At 37.6% G+C, this 21,498-nt stretch overlaps 3 protein-coding genes, 1 long non-coding RNA gene and 2 pseudogenes across 5 annotated transcripts; 1 reads left to right on the forward strand and 5 right to left on the reverse strand.

The window, feature by feature from the left end:
- Positions 1–508: 508 nt before the first annotated feature.
- Positions 509–1,210, reverse strand: LOC143536823 (uncharacterized). The gene is made up of 3 exons (XM_077030735.1): positions 946–1,210; positions 708–792; positions 509–621 (listed from the first exon to the last, which is right to left on the reverse strand). Exons 1-3 carry the CDS (start codon positions 1,045–1,047, stop codon positions 509–511), a joined length of 300 nt encoding a protein of 99 aa, XP_076886850.1. The 5' UTR covers positions 1,048–1,210.
- A 638-nt stretch (positions 1,211–1,848) lies between these two features.
- LOC143536834 (putative complex I intermediate-associated protein 30) lies at positions 1,849–4,455 on the reverse strand (annotated as a pseudogene). The gene is made up of 7 exons (XR_013135943.1): positions 4,383–4,455; positions 4,168–4,281; positions 3,836–3,903; positions 3,684–3,773; positions 3,481–3,561; positions 3,284–3,382; positions 1,849–2,249 (listed from the first exon to the last, which is right to left on the reverse strand). The product of XR_013135943.1 is annotated as a putative complex I intermediate-associated protein 30 (transcript).
- A 1,164-nt stretch (positions 4,456–5,619) lies between these two features.
- Positions 5,620–6,318, reverse strand: LOC143536835 (uncharacterized). The gene is made up of 3 exons (XR_013135944.1): positions 6,257–6,318; positions 6,049–6,170; positions 5,620–5,881 (listed from the first exon to the last, which is right to left on the reverse strand). It is a non-coding gene; the product is annotated as an uncharacterized LOC143536835 (long non-coding RNA).
- A 1,464-nt stretch (positions 6,319–7,782) lies between these two features.
- LOC143536837 (ethylene-responsive transcription factor RAP2-12-like) lies at positions 7,783–8,689 on the reverse strand. Its single transcript, XM_077030743.1, has one exon. It carries the CDS (start codon positions 8,619–8,621, stop codon positions 7,986–7,988), a length of 636 nt encoding a protein of 211 aa, XP_076886858.1. The 5' UTR covers positions 8,622–8,689; the 3' UTR covers positions 7,783–7,985.
- A 4,558-nt stretch (positions 8,690–13,247) lies between these two features.
- LOC143536838 (NAD(P)H-quinone oxidoreductase subunit N, chloroplastic-like) lies at positions 13,248–14,298 on the forward strand. The gene is made up of 4 exons (XM_077030744.1): positions 13,248–13,619; positions 13,703–13,819; positions 13,973–14,058; positions 14,235–14,298. Exons 1-4 carry the CDS (start codon positions 13,248–13,250, stop codon positions 14,296–14,298), a joined length of 639 nt encoding a protein of 212 aa, XP_076886859.1.
- A 4,624-nt stretch (positions 14,299–18,922) lies between these two features.
- On the reverse strand, positions 18,923–21,034 carry LOC143536862 (subtilisin-like protease SBT1.5 pseudogene; annotated as a pseudogene).
- Positions 21,035–21,498: the final 464 nt, after the last annotated feature.

Genomic DNA, 21,498 nt, shown 5'->3' on the forward strand with positions numbered 1-21,498 from the left:
GAAAAGTACCAAGTTGTATATATTCTCATGAATCAATTGGACCACTTGAGTGGATAAAGTTGTCATATTCACATCAAGAGATAGAGGGCCTACATTGATTCGGTTTCTAAAAAGAAATATATGTGCTAATGCTAGTGTCCCCCATATGTGTGACGTGCTTAAAGTAGAAACATAAGTCCTGCCAAAATAACCTCTAATTTTACAGCTTTTCAATTCCAACTCGAATCCATCTATATGCCAGGGAGAATTCGGAGCTTACGTTTGGTTTGTTTTGATTCATCAACACCGCCATTTCGCTCATAAAGTCAGCCATCCCCTGCTTTCAGTATATCATTAATCAGCCAACAATATTATGCATTTACATAAATAATAACAGCAAGATAAAAAAAAATCTGTATGTTAAGATAATGTGATATTTTTGAAAAGTAGTATGTTATATTATGAAATTCAGAAGTTATAATTATGGGCCAAATGAATATTTAATTTCATGAGATCCAATGTCCCATGTTCAACAAGCTCCAATTCCTATAACAAGATAAAAAAAAAAACTTGCATCGTCGTCGTCGTCGCTGTCATAAGCTCCTACATCGTACATGAATCTTTTATTTACATCGGAAAGTACTAGGAACACACAAAACAGAAGAAGCTTGTCAGCAACCAAGTCAATCTTAGGAAAATTTGAGCTAATAAGATGAGAGCTTTCTTACCAGAATATGCTTCTTGAATGTCCTGAAACTTCTTTTTAGCCTCTTCCACGTATCTAGAGTCCGGACACCGGTCAGGATGCCATTTCTACCGCCACAAAAAAAAAAGATTATTAATTTTTACTATGGTTGCAGAGGTCGGTCATACCTGGCCTAGTCGTGGATTACTCGACCGCCTAGACCGATATATACTACACTTTTTACCAGTGCAAGATGATTATATATTAAACTGAATTCTTACCAGTGCAAGCTTTTTGTAAGCAGTCTTGAGCTCAGCTTCAGTGCATTCCTTGTTCAAACCCAAAACTTGATAAAAATCACAACGATTGCCATTGCGGCCCATAGTTACAGATTAGAAAGTGCTTGAAAGAAAGAAAGAAAGAAAGAAAATGATTAGAGATTTGTTATAATTAGTAAGTGCTTGAAAGAATTTGGTATGCTTGTGAAGGATGAGGATCCATGTTACATGCAATTGCAGCTCTGCAAGAACCCTCAGGAAGCTATAAATATATGTTCAGTTGCAGAAGCCTTTTTTGATATTTTTATTTTATTTAATTGATTGGGTATGCATACTAGGATTAGTAGAAAAACATGTGTGATGGACAGTTGGTGTTGAGAGTGTAGTAGGGCCCATATGATAAAGAGATCTAAATCCAGATTTGTGTTACTATAATATCCAATTAATCATCAAAGCATATATGATTATTTGTAGTATGTAACATCTATCAATCACAACATGTCACAGCTGGAACCTTCAACCCTTTCTTCTTAAATATACTTTTTAATTAATGTATGAAAATATCTACTTCCCATCAATTCAACTTCTATATTTTATTTAAAAAATAAAATAAAATCATGAGTTAAAACCAACACCTACATAACTCCTTTTAATTGACCAAATGTTCAGAAATAAATTATTTTCCTACTTAATGTGTCCTTTTATTATATACATAATCACATATTAAGTGTAGGTGAAACAAAAGTTATTTTATATTGTTCTAAGTATAACATGTTTCTAGTATGTTTAAAATCCAAATACATGTAACAACAATTTGATATTTTGATATAAACCAGGCATGGAGACAAAATTCATATTACTACATCAATCTCTAGCATTAGGAACTATTCAAGTAAAGTCTTGATCATTTATATAGCAGGCTCACAAAATTAGGCAGTCATACTTTGCTAACAGTCGTTACTCTTAAGATCCTCATCAAAACACAAACAAAAATTCAAAAGGTAACAGGCATCTCCTGTTGCTAGAAAAGATTATATGTTTCATATATCATTATTATTAAACTAAAGCAGAAGAACATAAACATGTTTTAGCTACAATTACAAGGGAGTCCAAGCAGCTTATTGAGTTCTCAAAGCTTTGATCCAGTCTATCTCCAACCGAAAATCACCTGGGCCGGTTTGAGCACCCGGGACCCCACCTTCAGCATTGACAGAGAGTGACATGCCAACAACTCGAGATGGATTCATTTTTATATCTGCTTCGATTACATTTCCTCTCCATGTTGGAAGATAATGTGCCAAAGGAATCTGCAATTGTCAAAACTTAAATCACACAAAAATTAAAGGCCAAATAACACAAAAAGTATACATCTTTTTTTATAATTTTAGCAGTCAACTTTAAACTACGAGCAAAATAGAAAAGCTTCTACAATTTTTTAGCTAATCTCATTTTTTAACTAATTTTACATTAAATTGATTATATGGCACAGGCTCACATCTAAATGCTACATAGTACATATCCAAACAAATGCTTATGCGAAAAATATATTAAAATATTACTATGCTTACAATTAAAAAAATGAATTTTTCTCTTATTTTTAACAAATAAACAAGTCAGAAAATTTTGAAAATGAGCAAATAGTTGATGTGCTACTTATTAAAGTTGCTAAAATAGATGATATAGTGTAAGTTGATTTCTGATTTTGGTGTAATATAAAGCCAGTTACTAAAATCAGAAAAGTGTAACATATGTGTTTAATTCATGTGTGTTGCCCAAAATTAAAATTATTTGAATACACACACATGGCGGGCATTCATTTCACAATTTCAGAGTCAATACTATGTTGAGAATCGCATAAGCACATGTACATAATGCTTCAATAAAAGAGTAAAATTGAATAAAGAAAATATAACTTATTTCTATCTCCCCGCTCTCTTCAGTATATGCATATATGCATCTAGACAAAACTCTATCGATACCATATTTTAAAAGAAGTGTGAGAACCACTAAACACTTGTAAATTTTGCTTCAATTGTGATATGTAAGGTGGTTAAGTAACTGCATAATTTCTCCGGCTCCACCTTTGCTCTCCCGCTAAATCTGATATGCAGACATAGGCGGTTCTCATGGTTCTCTACTTAAAATTGGTTCAGTATCGAGTGTGTCTGGTTTAGTATCAAGTCCCTATATGTGTGTGTGTGTGTGTGTGTGTCTACTTGTGGTTTTTCACTCACCACCAAAATGTTTAATAATATTTCAGAAATTTGATCCTGAGAAGACCAGAGTACTTTCTTATATATTTTTTTCTTATTTAAGACAGTAAAGGACTTAAATTACTTACTTTTGCAACAACCCAGTTGTCTTTAGGCACAGCAACAAATGCCTGCCATGAGTTATCTTCCATTTGTCCAGGCGAATTTACCCAATTCTCTGTATAAATCTGCATTAAAAATTAAAGCTTTAGTATCTAACAAAAAATGTAAACCAAAATCAAAAGAATGCCATAACATAAAAAGACAGAGTGATAAGAGAACTTACAGTTGATATGTAACTTCTTCCACCTCCTTTAATTTTGAGTGCTATAGTATCATAAGGATCTAGATCGATGAAGCCATCAAACTGCATACGATAAAAGGGAAGCAGCAACATGTTGTTAGAAAGCCTAATGCCACGCAGCGTATGATTGAAGATTAACAGCGGCACAAAGTATTGATGAAAATGGATAAAGCCATTAAACACACCCTTTTAGACCTCATTCCACAGAAGCCACTCCTGCTAATATTCCATTTTGTACCCTCTGTAACATCCAAAGACAGATTTCCCGAGAAAAACTCCTACAATATTATAAAGTAAGAATCTAAAAGCACCCAAAATATGGAGTAGTCTGCTGGACATATAACTAACCAGTGCCAGTTTGTTCCTTTCCTGCATCAGTGATCTCTAACACTGCTGATGATAAGCCTGTATGGTTGCACTAACATATCAGTTATTTATAACAAACAGTTATGTTTTATAAAAAGCATTACAAGAGAAGCACATAATAATTTGAATTGTGTACTTTCTGTGTAAGGGCTTAAAATTCGAAAATCAACCTCCAAAGCAATAAAAATTCCTTTTGAACAGAATAGAAATATAAATTAAGACGCACCATTTAGCTAAAATGACTATGATAAATGGATATAAAGCAGAGCACAGAGCAGTGAAGTAGTAGGTAATAGTAGGTACCTCCATATTGAGAATCAGAATACAAATGCCACTTGTTAAGCTCTTGTTTGGAATTAAAGTTGTATATAAATCTTTCGCTAGGAGGAATCAAGTCATCAATGTTCCAAGTGAGAGCTACATACATATACATACAAAATGAGAGATGAAATAATAATAATAATAATAAGGTGGTTAAAACTGGAGGTATGAATAGAGCAAGTGAATTGGAGAAGTACCTCTTTTGGTGGCGGTTAAAGAAGCTTGCCATATACCTCGAATTTTGGACATATTTTGTGTTTTTTCTTTAAATCAAAAGCCCTAGCTAGCAAGTGAATAATTAAACTAAAATGAGGGAGGCGACGGCTGTATGTGTGTGGAAATATAGTATCACAAACAATTGAACAAAACCAACCCTAATTATTATTATTATTAAAATGAATTACTTACTTAGAGAATAATAATAATGTTCGAAGAAGAAGCAGTAGTTGAGGCCAGCAGGATCGTCACGTCACTCTCAAACTGCGGTGAGATATGCAGAAGCGATAAGTTTGTTGTTTGTTTGTTCGGCCGTTTGGTTTGGGGCTGAGGATTCAATTAGGCATAGCTCAGTAACTGACTCAAAATTGGAAACCAGCCTAGGCCCTAGTTTAGCTGTTCGTGGAATGAGTCTCCGGCTAGAGTCTCAAATAAAACTCGTGTTGAGCATTATCGAGTCTTATTTATGTTATGTTTTTACATCTTTTGTACTTCTATGTATTAATTTCATACCACACCCGAGCTTTGGCTCGTTGAAGGTACTTTACTAGCTCGAGTCAAGTACCCAGCTTGAAAAACCAAGCATTAAAAAAAGAGCTAGAAACAAACCAAGCTCGAGTTCTCATCAGTCAAAACAAGTTGGGTCTCAGCACGTTTAGACCCTTGTCACATCATTATTTTTATCTCGTCATTTTGGCTTTCACTAACTTTTTTCCTTAAATGTGTGTGATGATTTAATTAAAACAAATAATTTAAAGAAAAAAAGACGGTGATGTAGATATTTTTAACTAGCTCACAAAGGTCTAGAGTTCAAGGCCCAATTAACAAGCTAACGCCCCCAAGGAGCTAATGCCCTTAGCTGACCGCGTAACAGCCTCCGTTTTACCAACGAGAATGGGTGTCGTTTATCCATTTAAGCATTTTTAAAGTTGGTTGTGTTTTCATTCCAGGAAAAATCATGAATCAAGCTAGTTATTCTCAGCAAGTTTCTAATGAGTCTCACATGATTATCTACTTAGTAATATTATTTTGTTTTATTCATTTAGAATGTATTTTAAACATCTTTATGAGACACGTTTAATTAAATTGTTACATGTTGTTACTGATAACAAGGCCGGTTTTAGCTTTTGGGAAATTTGTTTTTGAAATTGAAATACATAACAAAAATGCGAAATAATGATATATAGTAAATAGATGCTGTGAAAAAAAAAATAGTACATAAACAGACCCATCAATTTGAGATCACAACCTTTATCACAGTGGTTAAATTTGCTATCACCATGTCCACATATTGCTCGTGTATACTGATAATAGATGCTGTGATTGTTATAAGTAGGACTTACCTACTCGTTGTATCCACAGCTAAACAAGTAGACAGCACTTGATAGCAGCTGGCGAGCTTTAGTATCGCCTAAATTTTGCTTTTGTAATGATTTACTAGATCGCCAAAAAGCCGTAGCTGTGTATGAAGGTCAACTACCTATGTATAAATGAAAAGGCGCAAAATATGTTCACATGCTAAGGGTAACACATGACATGTTTGTTAGTTGTTATATTAACTTAATATTATTAAGCAGCTAAGATAGATTAGTGGCATATTCATGTTGTCTGTTATTATAAATCCAAAGCAAAAAAAGGGAGGCGTACAAATCCGGTATAGGTGTCAATCAAAGCACCAGCTTTTGCAGAGGCAAAGTTTGCCCCATGCGTATATTCATTATTCGTGAGTTCGAGATACACTGGAATGAGAGGCAGTTTCGCATACTCAGCTGCGTCACAAGGTATAGTAAGATATAACTAACTTTAGCCAACTGATCAGGGAAAAGAAAGTTAGATAACGTGAGATGTTGCTTACCGATGAACTCAGGGATGAGGCGGCCATCTGAGAATCTCCCAGCTGGAGTACTAAAGTACCATATGGCCAATGATTCGCTAATTGAAATATACAAAACAAAGAGAGCCCGGTTTACAGTTTGCAACAGCCATGGGTGAATTTGCAATCCTTAACTTTCAAGTTTCGACTCTCAGTAGAACTTTAACAAACTACTCCGTAATAAACAATTTTGTCATAAGTAGGTTCAAGATACACATAATGACAAATCTTGAATAATATATTAAAAACACCTCTATAGCATTTTTGGAGAAAGCCTGCAAATTTTTAATTTATGGATGATGATTCTTATGTTTAACTGTAACTACACTATAATTCACTACATAAAAATTTTGAATAAAGATTTACATAAACAAATATTCGACATTTAGACCATCTCCATCCCTGACACCGACAAACACGCTCAGTTAGCTGCGATATTATATTTTCCACTAATCCTTAAAAGCACTCATTTATAAACCAAGCCCATAATAACCGGTTCTATCTGGGATATCTCGGGACGGCCTAATTGAAATTATTAGCCTTCAGTCTCAACTTATATGCAGTCTGATTGACATATAGCTTATATAAAGTATGTAAAAAGTTAAACATAGTCTTGAATCCAGTATAAGCAATGTTATGTATTCTTGTCTCTCTACTTAGTATATATATTAACACAAATTCTTTTATTTTGGAAAAATTGCATTCTAGTTTACTTAAGTCACACATATTCATTGAAATTAGTAAATGTTATGAACACTCTTACCAGGAGATTTATTCCACACACCTATAATCTCTCTATTACACTCTCATTATGTTGTACATATCTATAAAATTTGTTCCTTTATGTTATTACCTCAATACCTGAAATTTTACCTTTGAACTTTATATTGCATGTGATAAGATTGTCGTGACATTGTGTACATTGTACTTAGTATCACATGTTTCATATATGAAATAATGCATGGTCCCGGCCTAAAAGATTTGATTATATGTTTTTCAGAGGTTAGTGTACTTAACAAGTATAAGTTTTATTTTTTTTTCTATGTATTCTTCATTACTTTGTACAGCATTAATTCCTAATCATGTCTATGTTATGGGTCCTCTACTAGTCCTTCATCATGAAGCTTGTGATGTCACACCGTCCGTAGTGGCGTAGTCAGATTATAACGTCCTTGTATATCTTAAGAGAACACATACGTCATTACTATCTAGGAAGCGTATGAATCTATCCTACAACGGATGGATTGTGTGTTTTTATGTGCCCTTATTCCCCTGCTACAAGAATACCTATGTCAATGCTATTTGCAGCCCAATATGAATTAGTATTCATCTACTCAGTATAGAATTCTTAATCTTTGTTATGCTTAGTCTCATTTGTTTGTTTTAGTTCAATCAGTTATACTGTCATTACAACCGGTAAAACTAATAGCTACAATGGGGTTTTGAGGAAAATCGGGACCATTTAAAAACTTGCCCAAGAATGATCAATACTACTAATTATCAAATACTAGAGTTCAAAATCTTTTAAGCTTAACATATAAACGGAGTTCTAACACACTTATGAAACACAATATGCCATTACATAATTTAAAGATCATCCTCAATAGACAGACAATAGTCAAAGCATATAAGCTTTACATAAAAGGGGATATGCTACTTGACAATGTAAAGCCTTATTTACAAACAAACACACAATAAACTATTTAATTAATTAAAAAACACCATTCATCATCACAGGAAGATCATCAAAGCTCCATAGATCCATCACATTACCACCATCCTGCAGATTCAGATCTCCATTCAGGAAAGCGTCCATAGAAGCAACATCCCAGTTACCTTCAACGTACGGAATCTCAAAGAACATATTGTCGTTACAATCCAACACCAAATTCACCGACTCTAGTTTCAGCTTTTTGGCAGCAGCAGCATCATCTTCCATAAAAGCGGAAGAAATCTCTGGAGATTTTACACAGTTTTCGACCCATGGGAACTCGAAAGAGTTGCTACTTTGATCAGAGGTGAAACTAAAGAGACCGCTTTTTGGTGTTGCAGGATTAACATGTGGTTTCTCTTCCATGTTAGAAGCTGGTTTGTGGTGTTTAGGCTTGGCGGGTGTGTCCGGAAAGTTGACCTTAGCCTTGGGACCACGGATCCTTCTGGCTTCAGCGTCATAAGCCCTCGCAGCTTCTTCTGCGGTATTAAAGGTCCCGAGCCAAACACGGACACCTTTACTTGGATCGCGTATCTCAGCAGCCCATTTGCCCCATGGACGTTGACGGATCCCTCGGAATTGGTTCTTCCTAATTTTCTTGGAGCCAGAATGATCATGATCATCATCAGATTTCATAGATTTGGAACCTAAAAAATATTAATCCATAGATGTAATCAATTTAAACAACTTAATTAAAAGATCTGATCTATGAATATATATTTTTCAAACGACCTAGTTTTGCTATTAAAAAAAACCAAATATATAGAATTCATAACCATAAGAGACTAGTTTCTATAGATGACGTCATTAATCTAAAAGAATTATTATCATCAGATTTTGAACCTAAAAAATATGAATCCATAGATATAAATAATCAGTTTAAACAACTTAAAGATCTGTCAATTTGTTATTTTTTTTCAAACGACTTAGTTTTGCTATTCAAAAAAGACAACTTCAAATTTCATTTCAATACAAATTATACAAATACGGAATTCATAACAAGAACAGACTAGATTCATCTAATTTGATAAGCCAGATCTAAAAGCTTCAACTTCATGACGACTTGTAATTTACCTATAACTCATCAAATTATAAATGAAAAAGAAGTGAATTACCTGCAGATGAGTTTTTGTTGGCTGAGAAAACAAAAGGCTTAGGCTTATTATTATTATTATTATCCTGATCAGTTTGAATTCGGTCTTTGAAACCCTGGAAGTCAGCTTCGAAGTCATCTGATGATGATGGTGGTGGCTTTGAGAAGTAATAGTTGTTTGACAAATCATCGGTATCTCGGAGAAGATCTGCAGCGGTTAAACGGCGAGAACGATTAGCCGTGGGGGCGGCTATGATATTAGAGAGGATGGCACCTCCACACATATTTGCAGCAGACAATAATAATAATAATAATAATAATAATAATAATAATAATAATAATAATAATAATAATCAGCAAAACAATAATAATTGTTGCTACAAGAGGAGATGAGTTTTTTATACTATATACTAGGGTGTTACAAAAAAGTAAAAGAAAGGTATTTGTATTTAATTTAGATATATAACTTTCAATGACAGCCATCAAACTTAGCATTTTTATTTGTGTCATTTATTTAACGTGTTTTCCATTGTGTAAAATGGTCTAAACCGATGCTTAAGCTTAAGTTAATAAACTTATAAATTGTTAAAATAAATTTGTTGTATGTTTGAATTTAAATATGCTAGTGTAAAATAAACTAGCTTTAGAACTTGTGTGACGCACGAGAAGCTTAAAAGAAATAAGACAATAGTTTTTATTAAAAAACGGGACAATATATTGAGCGGAAAGTTTTGGCCAAGATAAATCTATAAATGACATGTATTCGCAGTTATTTTACCTTATTATAATACATAGATTAATTCCCATAGTGGATAAAAAAAAGATAGACTTGAGTTAACCTTTAATTTGACCGGTGCTTAAAAATACGTTACTGTGAAAATTATGGTGCTGAGTCAGACACATTCCTAACTCGCCTACTAATTGAGAGAAAGACATTGTCAAAAATTATATTTTTATGCCACTTGCATCATAGTTGCATGTATATATTATTTTATGAAACCGCAAGTGCCATCCACACTCCCAAGTACCAAGCAATATATGATGTTAGATTAAGGTTGTTGACAACAAGTATGATTAATATATATTGCAGGTATTAATCTAAACAAAAGTGTATAATCCAAACTTGAAGGTTTGGCTTCGTGACGTTTTTAAATTTTTTTTATAAATGAAAAAAAAAATCCAACGAGAGACAACATATTCTGTGAATGCGAGCGTGGTTTTCTTATACAAAATAAAACTAGATAACAAAACCTATGAATGATGTGAATTCAAACGGTACCCGTTAAGTTCATATCGGTAACTATAATAAACTTAAAAAAGTACACGCAAATAATAGCATAGACCCTTGTATATCTTATAATAATAATTAACATATTAAAATAATTTGTAGTCGATAGGTGAAACCCACGTGACAGAGTGGTATAACTGCAAGTTAACGTGAATTCGGTCGGTTTAGGATATGCACCGGAACTAAACCAAAAAGTAAATTTGCCAAAATCCAAAGTAAGCAAATTTACATATTAAAAAAACTAAGCCCATGCATTGCAGCGACGAACCGAGGTGAATTTAGTCGGTATCGGGTTGCGACACCGGAATTAAACCAAAATATAAATTCATCGGTATCTAGTGATCCAACTACAACATATTAATATACTTATAAAAACTCACATCAAACCAACTAAAGAAAAAAAACTCATGCGTTGCGACGAATTAAAGTAAATTCGGCCAACATTAGCACTAAATTTTAGCATTTTTTTTATTTCACTTAAGAAATATTTTTATCTTCTTTTTATGTTGACATGGAATGGTGACGTGAATTTTATTTTAAGTTTTTAAATTTCAATATAACTAACATTTTTTTAATTATTTAAATACAACTACACATATTGCAAATCCTAATCCTGACATCTTATCCTCCATTGCTTTTTTGGCGCATTAAAAAACCAACGAAACTCGATTTAAAGATTTAGTGACCTAATTTAATAAAAAAAGTTTATATGAGTGACCTAAATACAACGAATAAAAAAACTATTTTATGACATTTTTTCTTTATTTGATGAATAATTTGAAAAATATATAAGTGGATGAATATTAAAAGATAAACAGATGGCATGAAATGAAAATAATAGGAAAGATGATGGATGGTATGGGGATTTGATATTATTTGTTTGTTTATGAAAACAATGATGGATATATACATGCATCAGAATTAGCCGTCGGCTTATGGAAAACGACAAACGAGGTATAGACAAAGACAAGGTGGGGCCTGCAGTGTACGAGGCACGGTCGTTGTGACTTCCTTGACACGTGAACCTAATGTATGTGTCGGGGCCTCTGCTCAAACCTAAGCTTTTCAACACATACTAATACGATAAAATCGTAGAATTTAAATATGGAAATTCTCAAAATAACCTCATTTGAAAAAGAGAGTCGACTTTTATCCTTAAAGTTGTAGAGTTTAGAAAAAATTTCTTTTTAACTCATCTTTGTCGATGTATTAGAAAGTCTAATACATCCTTACCGATGTTTTAAATAATGTTTACTTTAAATCTTGGACATGGTCTTAAAAATATCACTAGTCATCTCATATTTTAATATCTTAAAATTAAGAGAAACTGGTATGATAAAATTTAAATTTTCCTGTAGCACGTCGAATAGTGAACACTCGCAGCGAAAGAACTTCCCAGAGTGTTTATGTCCAAGTTGCGCCACTAATCGTCTAAATAATACAGTTATATATCAATTCTAAGTCAATTAAATTACAACTATAATATATAAGTTAAAAAAATTGTAACTTGAAGCTATAAAACCATCCTAACAAAAACTAAAAATCTAGAAAGATGTAATGAATAAATAATGCAACATATGATTGTGTGTGGCTTACGAATTACATGTATGTAACTCGCTATGTAGATATGCTTTCAGTTTTTATTTTTTTTCTATAGATTAACATGATATAAACATAATTATGTGTGCGCGCACGTATGGTCTATGTTTGTTAATTAATGAAGCTAAGTAGATAAGAACAAGGGCTCACTATTGTCGTGTGCATATTATTTTGGGTGCAACTTGCAACCAACATACAGGAACGAGGAATCCACTTAACAAGGTGGCAATAAAATAATACTAACATCCCATTCATCTTAATTAATAAATTACATATTGGCTTTATGAAAAATAGTTAATACGACTTAAAATGCAATAATAATAATAATAATAAATGTAAATAGGTTAAAGATTCGAGTGTTTAACCAAATTAATCACTCATTAACGCCAAAGGGCAAGTGATTAAAGTGAGAGTTGGAGACCCTTCCAAACCTCAAATACCACCCACCTATCATATGCCCCATTCCCTATTACTGAAAATTAATCGATGCGAATACAGGGGCCTACTTTGGAAAGAGATTCCAATTTTGTCCCTCAAACTTTAAAATTCAAAAAATGTACACCTTTAATCATGTGTTAGGAAGTCTAACACATCAAAAAAACATATTTTACTTGAAAAAAAGCCATTTCATGTTGTTGGTCAAAACAAATTGGGTTGGACCTATAAACACTATTTTGTCAATTATTCGTTTTTATAAGAGAAAACGGGTTTGAGTTGAAAACGTTAACATTGCCGAGTTTTTCAATCGGCGTAAAGATATGTGGACGTCTAGCATGGATTGTAAACGCAAAACTTCTTTGTGCCCATAGCATAGAAATAGTGTTGAAGCATGTTTTGGTATTACTTGTCTATTATTTATTTTTATAAGAGAAAACGGGGTTGAGTTAAAATGGGTCCTTTATGTTACTGGTCAAACACAAGTTACTTCATAAACATTTTTCCAAAAAAGTATTAATGTAATGCATTTTTCAATTGTATTCTCTTGCCTAGCAAAAAATAAGCGTTTTACAATCTTCTCTCACGCCTCAAGCGCCCCTAAGGCACGCAATTTTAACGAGGAGAAAATCTGAGAAAATGTAAAATATAGTCAAGTTAAAAACTTTTTTTTTTTTTTTTTTTGCAATATAGAACATGGGCAGGCATAAATATAAAATCAAGAAAACAATTTAAAACCACAAGTACCCTTATCTTGTTTTCCCACCAAATCCTCAATCCATCCACATGCATGTTTTCCAAAATGTCAAATTTCCATCCTCACACTCCTTGTGACATTTTTCAGAAAATGGCAACCATAGCCTGCTCTTATCATTCAGCCATTCTACCTTCCAAACATCACCACAATCGGCTAGTAGTGTCCACTACTAAGAAAGGACTGATCACACAAACTAAGTACTACAAAGGAGGAGCAATAATAAAATGTTCGCGTGAATTTTCAGATTTTGTTGGAGGCGATCTTTTAAAGCCGGACCTTGGTAAATGGCTAGCGGATGTTGAAGAACACAAAGCCATAGCCATATATTCACCCCATGAAGGAGGATATGAGGGTCGCTATCTTAACCGCCTTAGGTACCAAGGCTACCGCTTCCTGGACCTGTCGGCTCGAGGTCTAGGTGACCCTGAGACCACATTAACCAAGCTTCATCCTGTTTGTCCTGTCAGTGTGTTTTTCATTTGAATATATTAATTCTTTCAAAGTTTTTAATATTAATAGTAGTAAAATATGGAATATTATTGCAGGCTCATGTAGGAAAGCAACCGATTGCGCGCTGGTATTTCCCACCGGAGGTTGATTATCGCCTATCGTTGCTTCCTCCCGATGCTAAAGGTTTGGTGCTCTGGATCCTAGAAGCCAAGGTTTGAACACATAACTGTTTTATAATAGGTCATATCATATATTTTGCCCCGTTACCCAACCTGCTAGACCCCTGTGATAATTATTTTAATTTTTAATGTACGTGTTAAAAATGTACGTGTTAATTATTTTAATTTTTAATTTTCTTGCTGCAGGTTCTCTCGAAAGCAGAACTACAGTTTCTTGCACTACTTCCTTCACTCCGGCCCAAAGTTAGGATGATTGCAGAATGCGGCAATTGGTATTATGCTATTTTAATATAATAATCTTTGCATAAACCAGTTAGAGGTGGTACAATTTGACCCGTTCGGTAGCTATAGCTATTTTTCTATTTGACCCATTTTAGATAAACACACATGCAAATGGATTTAAGATTCGTGTGATGTTTTTCTAAGCGAACTGTGGCAAAACCTGCAGGAGAAAATTCGTGTGGACACCACTCAAGGACATTGCTGGATTAACTGCAAATGAAGCTGTATGATACGCACAAAATCAAGCAGTTAATAATAAACCGGATATTCATTGTTCAAGATGAACACCATGCATGTGTATACACAAAAGGTTATGAACGACCAGTTTATATTGCCAATGATTTATTCTTAAACGCGTGTAAATGTAGCTTGATATTTGTTTTTCTTCAAAAAGGGAAAAAGAAAAGCAACCGAAAGCCCAAAGTCATTAGGCTCACAAACTGAATCAGACTTATATTTTTGTAGCATTGTAATTTATTAGGTTGGTTGGTCATTGGTGCAATTGGTTTTAATAATGATTCAAACAACACAGCTTTAAAACGTGTAGTTATGCTATACATATGTACCTTTTTGTAACATATGAAATAATAATAATATATCATCAACAAACTAACGAAGGCCACAACATTATTTTATTTACCTATGCTGATATAACACTAGATATTTTCACTGTGGGTGAATTACCTTATTTTTCTTGTTAGCAAAAAGTTAAAAGCTATATTTAATATAATGAATCCAAATCGCGATGGACAGTAAAGGGCCACCCGTGTTGTAGTAGAAATTTAGAACCCAACCATAGAATTGTGGTCCCAAGGTATGGTCCATTGGGCCTGATTAGTCTCAGACGGTACCCTACGCTTTCTGTACTTTCTTGTTTTCTCACTGCTTCTAGTTTAAAGTTATTTATTTATTGTCGAAGCACGAGATGAATCTGACCTGATCCATGACGATGTTTTCACGGATTTCGAGATGAACGAACCACGTCTTGATCTTCTTCTCCGGCTGGTTGGGATCTGCAATGACTTTTTGGGGGTATGGAGGTGACCGCTAAGAAATCTCCAGGATCTCTTGTTCACAGACACAAAAATATGGTGGTGGCTCTTATTAAGAATGACCAACCTCTAATAAGGAGGTGGAGACCTCCTTATATAGGGAGCCTCATGGCCACCATCATGGTACCCTAATGGGCCTAGCCCAGTTAGGGTTACCTCCACAAAACCCCCTCAGCCCAATAACATTGTATTAGTCCATATAATAAAATAAGCCAAACATAATAAATTTAGGGTCGTAAAACCGGGTTTAGTACCATACCCCTACAAGCCCCCCAAGTCCAGCGTTGCTCCTGGGCGCGCAAGCGTTTAGGTGGAGCGCTGGACATTATGAGGTGTGTTAGGGCGTGAGGTGGTTTTTTCCCTTTTCTTCGGCCTTATCTTTATTGTCTTTGAGTTTTGGGAGGTTCTCTTCATGATGGTGACGTGTTGTGGTTTTTATGATAATGACGGTGCACTAGCATGAATAAGATATAGCGCGCCGAAATAATAAAAGTCTGCGCGCGAGGTGTCTTACGAGCTATGAGAATAACAAAGCTTGCGCGCGAGGCGACTTATGAGCTATGAGAATAACAAAGCTTGCGCGCACGAGGCGACTTACGAGCTGTAAAAATAATGAAGCCTGCGCGAGAGGCGACCTACGGATCTATGAGAATAATGAAGCCTGCGCGCGAGGTGTCTTACAAGCTATAAGAAAATAATAAAAGCTTGCGTGCGAGGCGTTTTACGAGCTATAAGAATAATAAAAGCTTGCGCGCGAGGCGTCTTACGAGCTATATGAATAATAAAGCTTGCGCGCGTGAGGCGACTTACGAGCTGTAAAAATAATGAAGCCTGCGCGCGAGGCGACTTACGGATCTATGAGAATAATGAAGCCTGCGCGCGAGGTGTCTTACAATCTATAAGAATAATAAAAGCTTGCGCGCGAGGCGTCTTACAATCTATAAGAATAATAAAAGCTTGCGCGCGAGGCGTCTTACGAGCTATAAGAATAATAAAAGCTTGCGCGCGAGGCGTCTTACGAGCTATATGAATAATAAAGCTTGCGCGCGAGAGGCGACTTACGATCTGTAAAAATAATGAAGCCTGCGCGCAAGGCGACTTACGGATCTATGAGAATAATGAAGCCTGCGTGCGTGGCGTCTTACGAGCTATAAGAATAATAAAAGCTTGCGCGCGAGGCGTCTTACGAGCTATAAGAATAATAAAAGCTTGCGCGCGAGGCGTCTTACGAGCTATATGAATAATAAAGCTTGCGCGCGTGAGGCGACTTACGAGCTGTAAAAATAATGAAGCCTGCGCGCGAGGCGACTTACGGATCTATGAGAATAATGAAGCCTGCGCGCGTGGCGTCTTACGGATCTATGAGAATAATAAAGCCTGCGCGCGTGGCGTCTTACGGATCTATGAGAATAATGAAGCCTGCGCGCGTGGCGTCTTACGGATCTATGAGAATAATGAAGCCTGCGCGCGTGGCGTCTTACGGATCTATGAGAATAATGAAGCCTGCGCGCGTGGCGTCTTACGGATCTATGAGAATAATGAAGCCTGCGCGCGTGGCGTCTTACGGATCTATGAGAATAATAAAGCCTGCGCGCGTAGCGTCTTACGGATCTATGAGAATAATGAAGCCTGCGCGCGTGGCGTCTTACGAGCTATAAGAATGATAAAAGCTTGCGCGCGAGGCGTTTTACGAGCTATCAAATGATGATAATGACTAGCCCACAAGGGCCTCCTCCGCGCAGGATGAATATCCCGGCCTGTTTTCAAAATAATAATGGAGGCACAAATGGCCAGATAATAATAATGATGTCATAGGTGTTTGTGCGGCTCGTAGCCGAACCTGCAAAAACATGTCAACTAAAAGTGGATGTATTGCATGGTTCCCATCCTCGGGAAAATTATGAGGTGTGCCCAACTTTTAAGCTTGGCGCGTGGCCTATGGGTTTATGAGGATTCCCAACCTTTAAGTTTGGCGCGTAGCCATATGGGATATTATGAGGATTCCAACCTTTAAGTATGGCGCGTAGCCATATGGGATATTATGAGGATTCCCAACCTTTAAGTATGGCGCGTAGCCATATGGGATATTATGAGGATTCCCAACCTTTAAGTATGGCGCGTAGCCATACGGGATATTATGAGGATTCCCAACCTTTAAGTATGGCGCGTAGCCATACGGGATATTATGAGGATTCCCAACCTTTAAGTATGGCGCGTAGCCATATGGGATATTATGAGGATTCCCAACCTTTAAGTATGGCGCGTAGCCATATGGGATATTATGAGGATTCCAAACCTTTAAGTATGGCGCGTAGCCATATGGGATATTATGAGGATTCCCAACCTTTAAGTATGGCGCGTAGCCATGTGAGTACAATCATGGTTGTTCTTATCCTGATTTGGATTAGACTGTTCATTTGTTATGTCGCTTACGCGCGGCCTGCGCAATGTCTCCTTTATTCTCACGCGCAGATGTGGTGCACGAGCGTGCATGATGCGTGAGCATCTGATATGCATGAGCATACGTGAAGCCCAATAACATATGTGATGCGTGAGCATATGTGATGCGTGAGCATGTGATATGCGTGAGCATACGTGATGCGTGAGCATACATGATGCGTGAGCATATGTGGTATGCGTGAGCATACGTGATACGCGTGAGCATGCGTGATGCGTGAGCATGTGATATGCGTGAGCTGTGGCGTAGAGTGATCGCCGGGAGCGCGCATGCGGCCCGCTGTGGCGTGGAGTGATCGCCGGGAGCGCGCATGCGGAATCCGAAGTTGATCCACAGGGAGCGATTTTGATCCGCGGTGGCGCGCACGATCTAGAGATTTTGAATATCCACACCAGGTAGGTTTTATGTAAAACCAACAGATCTAATAGGATTTATAGATCTATGAATATGAAGTGTGACTGTTGCTCAAACGAACCCAGATATGAAAAAGTCATAACTAGATTTGGTATTTTTCACTTAGAAAAAACACAGATCTAATGGTTTTCCCCAAAAGTTCGGTGGTATTTCTTCCTGTGTATTTCCAGATCTGAAAGTATTTTTTAGATCTACGGATTTTTGGATTTCCATAGAACATATCTGAAAGAAGAAACCGTAGACCCGAGATATTGATGAACAGATTGGAGGGCCGAGACGAGAAGCGAAGCGTGGTTCATTGCCCTCCCACGGATGGCGCCAATGTCGAAGCACGAGATGAATCTGACCTGATCCATGACGATGTTTCCACGGATTTCGAGATGAACGAACCATGTCTTGATATTCTTCTCCGGCTGGTTGGGATCTGCAATGACTTTTTGGGGGTGTGGAGGTGACCGCTAAGAAATCTCCAGGATCTCTTGTTCACAGACACAAAAATATGGTGGTGGCTCTTATTGAGAATGACCAACCTCTAATAAGAAGGTGGAGACCTCCTTATATAGGGAGCCTCATGGCCACCATCATGGTACCCTAATGGGCCTAGCCCAGTTAGGGTTACCTCCACAAAACCCCCTCAGCCTAATAACATTGTATTAGTCCATATAATAAAATAGCCAAACATAATAAATTTAGGGTCGTAAAACCGGATTTAGTACCATACCCCTACATTTATGTATTAACAAATATGAAGTAAAAGGTGTCATTACAATAATAATATGATCTTATATGGGAAAGAAATCTATTTATACTAACATAAGGAAGTCCTTTTATAGAAACAAAAAAATTCTTTTTTTTAATCAATAAAATCATACTAAAGGGGGTTTTTGAGTTTATAGGTTACAATATTAAAACTCTTGTCATATAGATAATAACAAATTAAACATACACCAGATCACATTTTTTTATACAAAAACATACTCCAAGATGGTACCCTACGTTTTCTGTCCTTTGTTTCTGATTTAAATACGTACTACTCACATTCATTCAACTAACAAAACAACCGTACGTAATTAAACACTCTTCAAACCCACTCATTCATAGTCACAGTGGCTCTTGCATTGTCACAACCACTGGACTTCTTACAATGTGTTTACCGTCTGACCACTCGATCGACCCGCTTTTTGTGACCGAACTCCCTGCAGACAGCTTTAGAGCTCCCACTTTTACCCTCACCATAAAGTTAAGCTTCTGCCCCACCCGCCTGAATGCAAGCTTCATCGGCTCCACTGTCACATTCACCTCTCGAGGTGGCCTTATGGTCACGCTGTAAACCGAACTCCCCTCACCTACGTTTGTCACTGTTCTTATGAAGTGAGTTGACATTTTCTGCTTCCCATATTGTTGGAAAACAGCCGTCATAGACGGGACGTTAAGGTTTCCTGAATGTCCTGCCTTTCTTGCACGGCTACAGTCCGAGTGTTTCCTGGTAATCACCTGGATGTTTTTGGTTGTGTAATTTGAGTTACACAGGAAATCAATGTAATCATATGAACTAATGTCGTACACTAAACCCGGGTCCATTGCCTTTTGCGGGTGAACATGGCCCACCCCAAAATCCATCACGGTCGATGAGTTCCCGGTCGACTCATCTATCATTGTCTCCCCTCGGTTATCTACCGTATAAGTAGTTGTAATGAATGCGAATCTGATTGCTGCCGGACTCCATTCCGGGGGGGGCTGCTTTTAACAGAGCAGCCAGACCGGACACATGAGGGCAAGCCATGGACGTACCCGACAATATGTTGAATTCTGTTTTTCGGTTATCAGACGCAAGGCTAGACGGGCCCACTTTGTCCGGCCACGCTGCAAGAATATTAAGCCCCGGAGCAATAAAGTCCGGTTTCAAAATCTCGGGTGATTCAGGGTTAGGTCCACGGGCTGAAAACGAGGCGACAACCGGTGCGGGCCGGACGTTTATTCTAGTCCCTTTAAAAATAATCGTGGCTTTCGGGGGAGATTTCGACTTTGTACCCGACATAATGTACCTCCTTATCTCGTCACCGGAGGACGCACCGACAGATGTAGCGGGTAGGACGTGACAGTCAGCGACTAAACCCTCGCCATCGAAGACGCCATTCGCTAATATCATACCGATTCCGCCTGCTTTCTTAACCACTTCTCCTTTGGCAGCTCTTGAATTGATTCCCCTATCACATAAGACGATTTTACCCTTAACCGAATTCGGGCTTAACGAACCTTCTAGACACAAGGAAGCCGAGTAACCGTCACCGCCTTCATTCCCAGCGTAAATCAACGGATAGAGACGGTGTTGCGCCAATGTTGGCCCACTGTAGACGCTCACACCCGGAATCAGTTTCCCGTTACCTAACTTCACGTCGGCTGGAAAGTCACGGTCAGTCGCTCCAGCACCGACAGTAGCCACCCATGGCGAGACGTTAGTAACAGTCAGTCCGCCGGGACCACCGTTTCCGGCTGAAGCCGAAACAAAAACGCCGTGGTCGGAGGCGCCGTAAGCTCCGATGGCGATTGCGTCGAGGTAGTACGACACCACAACGCCGCCGACACTTAACGAAATGACGTCGACGCCGTCGGCCACGGCGGCGTCGAACGCGGCGAGGATATCGGAGTTGAAACAACCGGCGAGCCAGCACACCTTGTACGCCGCCAGACGAGCTTTCGGCGCCATTCCGGCGGCGACACCACGGGCGTAACCTAGAGTAGAGGCCGGAAAGACGTACCTGCCGGCGGCGATTGAGGCCGTGTGAGTCCCGTGGCCGTCGGAGTCTCTGGGAGAGCGGTGCTCCAACGTGTCGTTCATCTTGCCGTTGGTGGCTTCGTATCCGGCGGAGAAGTATTTAGCTCCGATTAGCTTCCGGTTACACGGGAAGGCAAGGCACGTGCCTTTCCATTTAAGTGGCACGTGACCTAAGCCTCTGTCGTTAAAGCTCTCCCTCTCGGGCCAGATGCCAGTATCCAGAACCCCGATAACGAGATCCGAGCCGAAGTCTGATTCTTTTAATAAGCCTGAAGGGGTATGCACCCGCCTTAACATCGAGCGGGGCGGGTCAACCCACAAGATATAGACAAGAGGCTTGAAATCAGGATGTTATGAATACACAAAGCCAAAACCTATGCGCATGGCGCATATCACATATGCTCACGCATATCACATCTGCGCGTGGCGCATATCACATATGCTCATGCATATTACATATGCTTACGCATATCACATGCTCACGCATATCACATCTGCGCATGAAACATCTGCGCGTGAGAATAAAGAGAAGACCTTGCGCATCCCAGGGATAGGCGCATAAAGGACAACACAACAAATGAGACAATAGTCTAATCCAAATCAGGATAAGGACAACCATGATTGTACTCATCAGACAACCTTCCAGAATGTATCTTTTAAGGAATAAAGAATGTGCTGATGCTGACAGCTGCCAATGAAGGGTGGACAACTCAGCAAAACCCATGTGCCA

This window comes from Bidens hawaiensis, unplaced genomic scaffold (genome assembly GCF_021521415.1).
Source record: "Bidens hawaiensis isolate Kalapana, Puna unplaced genomic scaffold, B.hawaiensis_p1.1 tig00010929_1, whole genome shotgun sequence".
Classification (NCBI taxonomy): Eukaryota; Viridiplantae; Streptophyta; class Magnoliopsida; order Asterales; family Asteraceae; genus Bidens; species Bidens hawaiensis.